This window comes from Phalacrocorax carbo, chromosome 33 (assembly GCF_963921805.1).
Source record: "Phalacrocorax carbo chromosome 33, bPhaCar2.1, whole genome shotgun sequence".
NCBI classification, from domain to species: domain Eukaryota; kingdom Metazoa; phylum Chordata; class Aves; order Suliformes; family Phalacrocoracidae; genus Phalacrocorax; species Phalacrocorax carbo.
In genome coordinates, this window is record NC_087545.1 from 636,983 (window position 1) to 649,238 (window position 12,256).

The 12,256-nt window shown below is 58.3% G+C and overlaps 1 protein-coding gene across 2 annotated transcripts; it reads right to left on the minus strand.

The window, feature by feature from the left end:
• Positions 1-619: 619 nt before the first annotated feature.
• On the minus strand, positions 620-8,495 carry ZNF132 (zinc finger protein 132). Of its 2 annotated transcripts, XM_064437573.1 has the most exons (3): positions 8,389-8,495; positions 6,407-6,619; positions 620-3,459 (listed from the first exon to the last, which is right to left on the minus strand). In XM_064437573.1, the coding sequence occupies exon 3, from the start codon at positions 3,449-3,451 to the stop codon at positions 1,772-1,774; it is 1,680 nt and encodes a 559-aa protein (XP_064293643.1). In that variant the 5' UTR covers positions 3,452-3,459; positions 6,407-6,619; positions 8,389-8,495; the 3' UTR covers positions 620-1,771. The 2 variants fall into 2 exon arrangements, with proteins under 2 accessions (XP_064293643.1, XP_064293644.1); XM_064437574.1 differs by lacking the exon at positions 6,407-6,619 and having other exon boundaries at positions 8,389-8,492.
• Positions 8,496-12,256: the final 3,761 nt, after the last annotated feature.

Below are 12,256 nucleotides of genomic sequence, written 5' to 3' on the forward strand. Positions count from 1 at the left end.
ACACCTCCAGCATCTCACCACACCTTAAAGGGTGAATGACCGCCATGACCACAGGCAGTCTGTTGCCAGGGCTGCAGGTGCAACCTCTCTTTCCCAGAGACACGTGGACACAGCAGATCCCAGGATGGGAACTTGTTGAGATGTGTCCACTACAGAGGACTGGCTCAACCCTGAAGCCAAATCACCTCACAACCCTCAGATGGGAACAGCACTTGGAACAGGCCAGAGCTGCCCCAGTGCTGTCTTAAGGGCTGAAATGGGTGGAAGTTGGGAAGCTGTGGGGCAGGGGAGAAGACCACCACAACCAGGAGGCCCACAGCCATCCTTGCAGGGGGATCCACCGGCCCAAATCCCAGACACATCTTGCTGGCCCATCTTGCACCCAACTTCTGCAGGGTACAGGCTTGGCAGTGCTGTGCGAGACCCGCCTCACACTCAGGATTTGGTGGGTCCCTCCTTACCACGTCTGCCAGCAACATGCACCAGGTGACCTCCCACTCACGCCTGAAAGACACTGGGAGAAGGAGGCAAGTCCACAAAGGATCATACCAGCACCAGAAGCCCATGTCAAGACCCAGGCAGACACAGCCATGAGCTAGAGGAGGCGATGAGACAGAGCCATCGTTAAATAACCATCTTGTAATTAGTGTGCAGAGCGCCGAGGAGCGCACACATCCCACCCCCCCACCCCGTTCCCAGCGCTACAGGGACTGTAGGAAAAGGGGGGATGGGGTGGGACCCGGGATCTTCAGGAGTCCAAGGGACAGCACAGGGGCACCAGCGTGGACAAGGACAAGGCTCCTGTCTTGCCCTTGCAAGCAAAGGTCCATGTGCCACACTCTGCCCAGCAGCCATGAGCCAAGAGGGGACAAATCCAGGCTCCGGCAGCAGAGTGGGGGTAGCTCCAGGAAGCGAGAGGCAGAGGAGGAGGCAGAGGGCTGTTTGTATCTTGGTTGCCCATACCCCATCCACATTCCTGCCTGCAAAGTCCCAGGAGCAGTTGGAGAAGGACTTACAGTGCTGGGCATCGCTTACTGAGGCTCCCAAAGTGGACGGCAGCAGCATGTGTCCCCCCTTTCTTCTGCTCCCTACCAGCCCCACCAGTGCCCTGGGGCAGAAAAAAAGGGGGTGATTAACTGGGTCCTTAGCAGCAGCATGAGATATGGACGGGACACTTGAACCCCAAAAGGCTTCACACGGAAAGGGAAGTGCCTGCTCCTCACTCTTTCCTGTAATCCTTTCCACTTCCCGTACCATTGTTGTATCTGGCTCCCAAAAAACAGGCAGGTCTGTCCCCTCCTGCAGGCAACAGCCAGCCCTGACTCCCTGGGAGCCCCCAGCCCAGGCTGAGCCAACACTCACTGGGATGACTGGGGAGGGGGTCTTAGGCCAATTTAAGGGGGGGTTTCAGCCCTCCTTTCCACGTGAGGTCAAAGAAGAGGGCTCCTGCTGCCCACCAGTGGTGTGCCACGAGCCACGGCACACTGCGAGCCACAGCATGCCTGCCAGGAGCTTGCAGCCACCCCGGCCCACAGGCCTGGGGAAGGTCGCACTGGAATCACCCCCACAGAGGGAAGAGGAGAGCACAGTGCGGGTCCAGGTTCAGTGAAAGGCTGGAGCTCCGAAGCACCTCAGCTTTTAGGGGGTCCACGCCGGTCCTCAGGCGCACATACAGGGTTCTCCCAGCCTGGGGCTCGTCTGCTGACGGTGCCGGCGTACTTATGGCTGCCATAGCCTGGCAACACCGTGGCTGCGCTCGCCGCGCTGGGGCTCAGCCATCGCGGTGCACGCGCTGGTGCTGCAGCAGGTTGGAGGGGTGAGCGAAGCCCTTGTCACAGACACTGCACTTGTAGGGGGTTTCGCCCGTGTGCACCTTCTCGTGCACGGCCAGGTAGGCCAGGTCCTTGAAGAACTTGTGGCAGAAGCTGCACTTGTAGGGCCGCTCCTGGCTGTGCACACGGTGGTGCTGGAGGAGCAAGGACGGCCGGGCGAAGGCCTTCCCGCACACCTCGCACTTGTAAGGGCGTTCCCCCGTGTGTGCCCGCTCGTGGATCACCAGGTAGGACGACTGCTTGAAGGCCTTCCCGCAGGTTTTGCAGACAAAGGGGCGCTCACCGGTGTGCACCCGCTCGTGGGAGGAGAGGGCGTTGGATTGCTTGAAGCCCTTGCCGCAGAGCGGGCAGACAAAGGGGCGGTCACCCGTGTGTACCCGCTCGTGCACCTTGAGGCTGTGCCCGTAGGTGAACTTCTTACCGCAGACCCCGCAGACGTGGGGTTTGTCGTCACAGTGCTGGCGCTGGTGGAGGAGGAGGGCGTTGGAGGTGGGGAAGTCCTTCCCACAGTCGGCGCACTTGAAGGGCTTCTCGGCGCAGTGGGTGAGCGCGTGGCGCTGCAGCTCGTAGGGGGTCTTAAAGCTCTTGGCGCAGCGGGGACAGCGGAAGGGACGCTCACCACTGTGGATGCGCCGGTGCTCTTGGAGGTTGGAGGAACGCTTGAAGCGCTTGCCACAGAGCTCGCAGCGGAATGGTCGTTCCTCCGTGTGGACCAGCCGGTGGCTTTTGAAGTCCGAGTGGCGCTTGAAGGAGGCCTGGCAGAGGTCGCAGCGAAAGGGACGCTCCTCGTTGTGTACCACCTCATGGCTGAAGAGCTCCCAGGCCCGCTTGAAGGCCTTATCACAGACAACACACTGGAAAGGCTTCTCATCCACAATCACCTCACGGATCTCCAGCTCTCCGATGCCGCTTGCTCCCCGCTTCGGGTGGGCCGGCAGCCCCACCGCTGCCTCCTCCAGCTCCCCCACTGCGCTCCCCAGCACCAGCTTAGCGGTGGAGTAGATGCCACGCTCGTCAATCAGCTGTACAAAGTCCGGCTTGGGACGGGCATCACCGGAAAGAGACAGCTCAGGGGAGCAGGACTGAGACCGTCTCTCCTCCTCCTCTTCCTCGCTGCTCCGCGGCGCTTCCTCCAGCCCATTCTCCATCTCCCTCTGTCTGAAGTCACCTGTCCGGCCCCAGATCAACCGCAGCCTCTTTCCCCGGGAGGGTCCCGGCTCTTCGGCACTCTCTCCCCGTCCCGGGGATGTGGGGACCCAGCTTGTCTCAGGCTTCAGGCACAACCGGTGCTTCCGCCGGCATGGCCGCAGCTCCTCCAGTGCCTGGTGGCACAGGGAAGCCCCCTCATCCTCATCTGTCTTCTGGCAGGGCCTGCCTGCACCCCGAGGGGCGAGAGCGCCCTGCCCGCGGCAGCACCGTCCTGAGCGGCGCAGAGAAACTTGCCCCAGCCGCTCTGGGGAGCCTTCCCCTGGCTCTTCTCTTGGCTGTGCCCCGGCTATATCCTCCTCCTGAGCCTCCTCCTGCTCCTCTTCACCTTCAGGCCCATCTCCTTTGGTAAGAGGGGAGAGCCTCTGGGAAAAGGGGGGCTCACAGGCTGGAGAACCTGGATGTGCCTCCATGGCAGCCCCTGGAAAAACGAGAAAGGAGAGAGTGTGAGATGGACAACAGGGCAGGGGCAGGACCGTGAGAGAGAAGGCATGAAGATGAAGACATGGGTGGCAGCAGTGCGGAGGGAGGTCAGAGAAAAAGATACAGATATATAGGGAAGGGGAGAGAAAGAGAAGAAGCAGAGGGGAGGCAGAGGTAGAGAGACAGATAGAGCAGTCCTAGTGCCAGAGAAATGCCCCAGGTCAGCACTTAAAAGACTTTTTACCCAAGAGCCTGTTACTAGCACCCAGTGCCAGCTGCTATTCATAACAGGGAGCGATTTGCTTCCTCACAGGGCCTGCTCAGTTACCTGGTCAGAGCAACAACAGAGGAACTGGCCTCAACCATGCCTCCGGCCATCCAGGGCCATACTGGCTGACTGGCAGCTTCCAGGCAGGGGTTTGAAAAGCTCCTCAGAGGGTGCTTGGTCTCCTCAGGTGCCTATGTGACTCCTCATCTGCAACAAGGAGCTGCCAGCCCTGCCTCAGGCACAGGTGGTAGATGCATGGAGGGATTCAGCCCCCAGCTCCTGGGGATTCAACACCTCAGCTCAGCTCTGGAGTGTACCAGGGTAGTTTTCCAGATCACCTTCTCAGCAAACACTCCTCTCTTAGGCCAGTGTTTTTCCACGCCTCCAGAGCCTGTTCAGTGGTTGTGCAGCTCAACAAGAGACGCCGGGCTCTGATATCCACCTTGGAGATCCCCTGAGCTGGATTTGCTGTCCCCACTCAGGACACCACACATGGATCAGTTTAGCCAAGGGAGGGGAAGAAGGCTAAAGCATGATCTGTCTTCCAAAACCCCGCAAGAGCCTAATACGCAGGCAAGGGCGACCAGTTAAAAGAAGTTGCTCTTCATCACAAACAACTAAATTCAGGTGGTTCAGGCTCGCCATCATGTCCAGAGACATGCCGGTGAGCGGCAGTGGGGTGGAGGGGACGTCAGGGGCAGCAGGTGCTTTAGGAGCCTCCAAGCACCACACTGGAGACAGAGAGCACTCCCGCCTACCTGACGCTGACACGGCAAGGAAGCTGCTGCAAAGCCAGATGTAAAACTGCCCTAAAGGTGCCCAAGAAGGGACTCCTGTGGGCATGAGCAGGGAAATGGCTACCAGAGAATAAAAAGCAGAAAAGAAAGGTACAGGCTGGGAGGGCAGCATGCCAAAGCCTCCCAAGGACTGATAAGTGCTGGAGAGCCGCCGGCACAGTTGGATCCCCAATGACTGATAAACTCTGGGCACAAAGACATCTCTGAGTCTGCCTAAGGCCACCAGCCTGCGCTGGCATCTGTGACAGGGGGTGTAATTCAGTATTATTCGGTGGCTGCTATGAACAGGCAGGAGTTTGTGGGATTACAGACGGCCAGTGATGCATCGGGTCTTTCCAAGGGATTTTCCAACTCCCCTGCCGCACCTGGACATCGATAGAAGCCCACTGGAGCTGTGGACAGAGCTTCAACCAGACAACTGCCAGGGAAGGCAAGGGGGTGAGCTATGAGTGAACAAGCTAAATGCTATTAATAACCACTTTGATCCCATTAAAGCCTAACAAGTAAAAGGTGCTCTGAGAAATGCTGCTCCTCACCCGCACCTCCCACTCCCAGCTGGGTCTCGAGGCATGGAGAAGGGAATTCATGGCCAAAGCAAGGGGGTTTCCAGGCACGATTTTGTCTCAGTGGCACAGAGCAAGTACCGTCGACCCAAAGGGTGACAAGAGCACTAGGATGGGACACCCCAAAAAAGCAATGCTGAGGAATCCCACGTTGAAGAGGGAGGAGATGAAGGTGAAAGTCAAATATACTACGAAAAGAGTGAAAGGGACAGCAAGTTGAATAAATGAGGGGGTTAGCAGTAGAAAAAGCCAATTAAAATAAACCAAATCAGCAGAAATCCTTATATAGCCAAACTGGGAGAAACACTTTTGTCCCCTGCTGCAGCAGGCACTCATGAGACGCTCCCGTTGTTGTTTAAACAGACCGGCCCCAAGTCTTTACAGCAAGAGTAACGCTGGAAGCAGAGAAGAGGGCTGAGAATTACCCTCTCCCAGGGCACACTCACCCTTCAGGGACGGATTAGACTATTCCTCACCCAGAGGCTGTGGAGCCCTTCCCTTTTGCTTGAGACATCAGGCTGACACAGGGCGGGGGGGGATCAGAAAGGATTCCCAAGCAGAGGGGAGAACGAACCCGCTGCCTCTTGTACCCCTGCTCTCAAATCCAGGTGTTGAGTGGGAATTGTTTGTGTGGGAAGAAAGGGATGACAGAGCAGACTGGGAGCACAACACAGAGAGACACAAGTCACGGAGGAGGAAACTTGCACGAGCAGGTGGTGAAAAGCCCTGTGTCCAGCCTTTCGTTGGAAACACGCTTCCCTGGCTCTGAAAAAGCTAGATATTAGGGCTGCCTTTGCTGCCATCCAGATACCCAGCACATCTCAGCTGACTCACCACCACGAATTCAGGCAGGATGATAAATTTGGTACTTTCTGGCACTATGTGATGGCTGCAGTGAAGTCCTTGAGGGGTTTGGGGGTTTTCCTATCTGCTGCAGCACTAGGTACAGCTACGTGGGAGCCCCTTGAGGCCCACCTGAGTGGGGGTATGTTAATCAGGAGGGGAGTGAAGCCAGGTGCTGGACTTACTGAGGGTCAGGAGGGATCCACCACCACCAGTTGCTTTAAACTGAGGGGTTTTGGAGGGGTCTGCTCTTGGGGAAGGGAGCACTATACAGGTAGAGCCCGCAGACCTTGTGAGGCAGAGGAACAGAAAGGGGCAAAGCAAGAAAAGCATGAGGGTCGCAAGGCAATGTATTTGGGGGTAAAAAAAACCCAGCAGGCGTCTGCTGGAGTGGAGATTCTACATGCCAAAGCAGAGAAGAATTGGGGGTTTCAGCCCAAGACAGGCAACAACGAGGGTCCCAAAAAAGCTTACGTGCTCCTAAAATGCAGCAGGAAAGGTATTCCCTGGGTGGGCAGCACCGCGGCCAAGCCGAACCCCAGTGAAAATGGATTTGGTGAAGATGGGGTGACGGCGAGTTGCCATTTCGGAGAGAGTCACGGGACCGATCGGGGCAACCAGTCCTACCCACGGAGTAAGAGCTGGGGGTATCGAGCGTAGCCGCAAAGGAATTGCTGCCCGCAGGCTCTAAATAAAAGCGAGAAAATATGTCAGGAAGGGAAAAAGAATAATTTCAGCGGAGGGCTGGGGCCGGTGTGGGAGTGAAGAGGCAGCGAGCAGTGATGGAAGAATTCGTGGCAGTGGAAAAGGCTCCAACCACAGCCGCGTAGGAGCTGCTGGGCCAAAAATATACAATCTTTTTCACCCCCCAGTAGCATCAGCAATGTCCCCTGCCTCCCCAGTCCCTGTGGGATGGCCAGGACCCACCCTCCCAGCCCAGTCCCTCACCCCTTTTCTACCCTCCAGATACTCCCAGCATGGCCCAGTATCAACAAGGATCCCCCCTGCATACCCTAATATTATCCTCCCAAGAACACCACAAGCTCTCCCAGCATGTCCCAGTCTCCCCAGTATCACCCAGACACTCCCACCACATCCCCTTCCCAAAACCCTTTACAACCAGAACCTCCCAGCACACCCCAGTTCCCCCAGTATCAACATAGGCCCTCCCATCTCACTGCACCCTCTGCAACATTAAAACCAGACACCCCCCCCAGTATCAACCAGACTCTCGCATCTCATCCCCAATCCCCACTACAACAGATGCCCCCAATCCCACCCCCAGTATAATCAGAGAGGTCATCTCACTGCCCCTCCCCTTTGCTGTTACAGCCAGATCCCGCACTATGCCCCAGTCCATCCAGTATCAACCAGACTCACTCATCTCATCCCTTCCCTCCCAGTATCAACTAGACCCTCTCATCTCACTGCCCTCCCCTTCCCCCATTCCAACCAGACCCTCCCAGCACATCCCAGTCCCCCACAGTATCAGACTCCCTCAACTCACTGCCTTCTCCCACCCCATTACAACCACACCCTCCCAGCACACCCCAGTCCCAACTCCACCAGTATCAAATAGATCTCTCATCTCACTGACCTTCCCTTCCTCCATTCCAACCAGACCACCTCAGTATGCCCCAGTCCCCCCCGTATCAACCAGACTCTTCCACCTCATCCCTTCCCTCCCCACATCACACCCAGACTTTGCCAGTATGCCCAATCCCTCCCAGTATCAACCAGACCCTTCCATCTCATTGCCCTCCCCCATCCCCATTAGAATGAGATCCCTCCAGCACATCCCAGACTTCCCAGTATCAACCAGACTTTCATCTCAGCCCCCACTCCCATTAGAACCTGTCTCCCCAGCATGTCCCAGCCCTCCCCAGTATCAGCTGGACCCTCTCACCTCACTGTCCCACCAGTCATTACAACCAGTCCCCCAGCACGTCCCAGTCCTCCCCAGTATCAACCAGACTTTGGTCTCAGACCCCACTCCCATTACAACCAGACCCCCCAGCATGTCCCAGTTCTCCCCAGTACCAAACGGACCCTCTCACCCCCCATTATTACAACCAGGCCCCTGAGCATGTCCCAGTCCTCCCCAGTACCAAACGGACCCTCTCACCTCACTGCCCTCCCCACACCATTACAACCAGACCCCCCAGTCCCCACCCAGTATCAACATGAGCCCTCCCCTCCCCCGTTACAACCAGCCGCCCCCAGCACGTCCCAGTCCCCCCCAGTGCCAACCAGACCCTCCCCGCTATCTCCCCACGCCACGCCCGCGCTACCACACGCCCCTCGCCCCCACTCAAGGCCCTCCGAAACCACCGTGGGCTCCCCCCCTGCCCCGACCCACTAAAGCAGCGGATGCCGCGGCTCCCCCCAGCCCTCCCGAGCCGGCGGGGGATGCCGCGGCCGCTCCCCCCATCCCCGCGCTGCCGCCCCGGCCTCACCGGGCCCCGCCGCCGCTCAGCCGCGGCCGGTGCCGCAGCCCAACGCCTCCCCCGGGGCCGCTTCCGGCCGCGCTCCGCGATGCGCCGTGACGCCACTTCCGGGGGCGGGACGGTGGACCCACCCCCTCGAGCAGCGCGCATGCGCGCGGGGCGAAGCCGAGCGGCGGTGGGTGGTGCATGCGCGGGGAGGGGAGGGCGAGGCGGGAGCCTGGCGCGTGTGTGCGCGTGCATGCGTGCAGTGCAGGGACACGCGTGTGCAAAGCAGGGACACGCGTGTGCAGTGCAGGGACACGCGTGTGCAAAGCAGGGACACGCGTGTGCAGTGCAGGGACACGCGTGTGCAAAGCAGGGACACGCGTGTGCAGTGCAGGGACACGCGTGTGCAGTGCAGGGACACGCGTGTGCAGTGCAGGGACACGCGTGTGCAAAGCAGGGACACGCGTGGAGCAGATGGCTGTTGCGGGGTCACGCGTGTGCGCGTGGGGTCACAAGTGTGCAATGCAGGTACACGCCTAGAGCAGACGGGTGTGTGCGGGGACGCGCTTGTGCGGGGACACGCTTGTGCGGGTGGGAACACGTGTGTGCGGGTGGGGACACGTGTGTGTGGGTGGGGGACATGCGTGTGCAATGCTGGGACACGCCTGGAGCAGATGAGTGTGTATGGGGAAAAGCGTGCATGTGGGGACACGCGTGTGCAGTGCAGGGACACGTGTGCAATGCAGGGACATGCGTGGAGCACATGGGGGTGTGTGGGGACACGCTTGTGCAGGTGGAAAGACGTGTGTGCCTGTGGGGACACGCTTGTGCAGATGGGTGTGTGCGGGGACATGGGTGTGTGTGTGGACACACATGTGCAATGCAGGGACATGGCTGGAGCCGACGGTGTGGTGGGGACACGCGTGTGCGTGTGGGGACATATGTGTGCAATGCAGGGACACGTGTGTGTGCAATGCTGGGACACACGTGTGCAATGCAGGGACATGGCTGGAGCAGATGGGTGTGTATGGGGACACGCGTGTGCATGTGGGGACACGTGCAATGCAGGGACACGCATGTAAAATGCAGGGACATGCGTGTGCAATGCAGGATCACAGCTGGAGCAGATGGGTGTGTGTGGGGACACGCGTGTGCAATGCTGGGACACATGTATGCAATGCAGGGACATGGCTGGAGCAGACAGGTGTGTAGGGGGACACGTGTGCGTGTGGGGACCTGTGTGTGCAATGCAGGGACATGTGTGTGTGCAATGCAGGGACACGCGTGGAGCAGATGGGTGTTGTACGGTCACGTGTGTGCACGTGGAGACACGTGTGCAATCCAGATACATGCCTGAATCAGATGGGTATGTGTGGGGACACGCGTGTGCAATGCAGGGACATGTGTGCAATGCAGGGGCATGGCTGGAGCAGAAGGGTTTACACGGGCACACACGTGTGCGTGTGGGGACGTGTGTGTGCAATGCAGGGACATGCGTGTGTGTGCAATGCAGGGACATGGCTGGAGCAGACAGGTGTGTAGGGGGACACGTGTGCGTGTGGGGATGTGCGTGTGCAATGCAGGGACGTGTGTGTGCAATGCTGGGACATGGCTGGAGCAGATGAGTGTACACGGGGACATGCATGTGCATGCAGGGACACGTGTGTGCAATGCAGGGACGTGTGTGTGCAATGCAGGGACGTGTGTGTGCAATGCAGGGACACGCGTGGAGCAGATGGGTGTTGCGGGGTCACGTGTGTGCGCGTGGGGACACATGTGCAATCCAGATACATGCCTGAATCAGATGGGTGTGTGTGGGGAAATGCGTGCGTGTGGGCACACGCGTGTGCAATGCAGGGACATGTGTGCAATGCAGGGGCATGGCTGGAGCAGATGGGTTTACACGGGCACACACGTGTGCGTGTGGGGACACGTGTGTGCAATGCAGGGACATGGCTGGAGCAGATGGGTTTACACGGGCACACACGTATGCGTGTGGGGACGTGCGTGTGCAATGCAGGGACATGCGTGTGTGTGCAATGCAGGGACATGGCTGGAGCAGATGGGGGTGCATGCAGGCACGCTTGTGCATGTGGGGATGTGAGTGCATGGCAGGGACACACCTGGAGCATGTGTGTGTATGGGGACACATGCACGACAGGGATGTGCCTGGAGTGCGTTTGTGTGCATGGGAACATGCATGTGCATGGGGAGACATGTGTGGGTAATAGAGCACATGTGTGCATGGAGGCATGTGTTCATGTGGAACACATGTACATGGCACACATGTGAGCGATGCAGGGACATGCCTGTAGAGTGTGTGTGCATGTGGGGACACGTGTGTACATGGCAGGGGCACGTGTGTGTGTATGGCAGGGATGAGCCTGGAGCACGTGCGTGCATGTGGGGACGTGCCTGGAACACTTGTGTGTGCATATGGGAACACATGTTGACGTGTGGGGGCCCGTGTGCATGGCAGGGATTTGCTGGGAGTACATGCGTGTATATGAAGACATGCATGTACATGTGGGGCATATGTGTACATGGCAGAGTTATGCCTGGAGTGTGTGTGTCTTTGCATGTGGGGACACACGTGTGCATGTGGGGACAAGTGTCTGCATGGCAGGGAAATGCCTGGAGCATATGTTCATGTGTGCATGGGGGGACATGCACGTGCTATGCAGGGACACACCTGGAACATGTGTGCACATGTGGAGATGTGTGTGCATAGCAGGGACACAGCTAGAACACACGTGTGTGCATCCAGAGACACGTGTGGGCACGGCAAGGACACACCTGGAGCATGTGTGTGTCTGCGTGTAGGGACATGTGCATGTTAGGGACACACCAGCAGCACATATGTGTATGGGGACATGTTGTGTGCATTGCGTGGATATTCCTGGAGCACCTGTAGGGACACGTGCAATGCAGGGACACACCAGGAGCACACGTGTGCTTGTGAGGACACACCTGGAGCACGTGTGTGTACAGAGATGTGTGCCTGGCAGAGACACACCTGGAGCACGTGTACATGTGGGGACACATTCAATGCACGGGCACTCGTGGAGCATGTGTGTGTGTGCATGTGGGGAGACGCATGTGCGTGGCAGGGACACGCCTGGAGCACGCGTGTGCGGAGGGGTCCCCCATGGAGCAAGGTCAAGCCCCCCACTTTACAAGCCAGTTGAAGGTGTGCTCAGGGGCGCCCCGGGCCGCTCCGTTGCTGCTCCCCCCTCGGCGCAGGAGGAGTGGGATGTTTCCTGGTAGATGAAGGGGAGGCCACATGGAACGGGGTCAGATCCTGGGAATGAAACGGAGGGAGATATGAACTAGAATCACAGAATGGTTTGGGTTGGAAGGGACCTTTAAAGACCATCTAGTCCCACCCCCCTGCAGTGAGCAGGGACATCTTCACCCAGATCAGGTTGCTCAGAGCCCGGTCCAGCCTAACCTTGAATGTTTCCAGGGATGGGGCATCTCCCACCTCTCTGGGCAACCTGGGCCAGGGTTTCACCACCCTCAGCGTAAAAGGGAGGTGCCTAACCCTGCTGCATCCATCCCCAGGACCCAAAGGGTTCATATTGTTGGGTCACCACCCTGCTAACCAAACTCATCCTTTGGGATTCGCTGCGGGGAAGATCTGAGATGTTCCTACCACCCAACCCTACGTCCACCTCCCAAAGTGGCAATGCAGGAGGACTCAAGATAAACCAATAGCACAGCCAATCACCATCAACCCGTAGGCAAACATTTTCAAAGAGCTCAAATACTTGTCCTTGGTTTGAAAGGCCTGTGAGTGAGCCAAAGGACCTATGGATGATGCAGCTCTTTGACTTGAGTTGGCCAAGAGGCAAAGCTAGCAAGGAGATAGAAAGCCACTTGCAGCTGCACC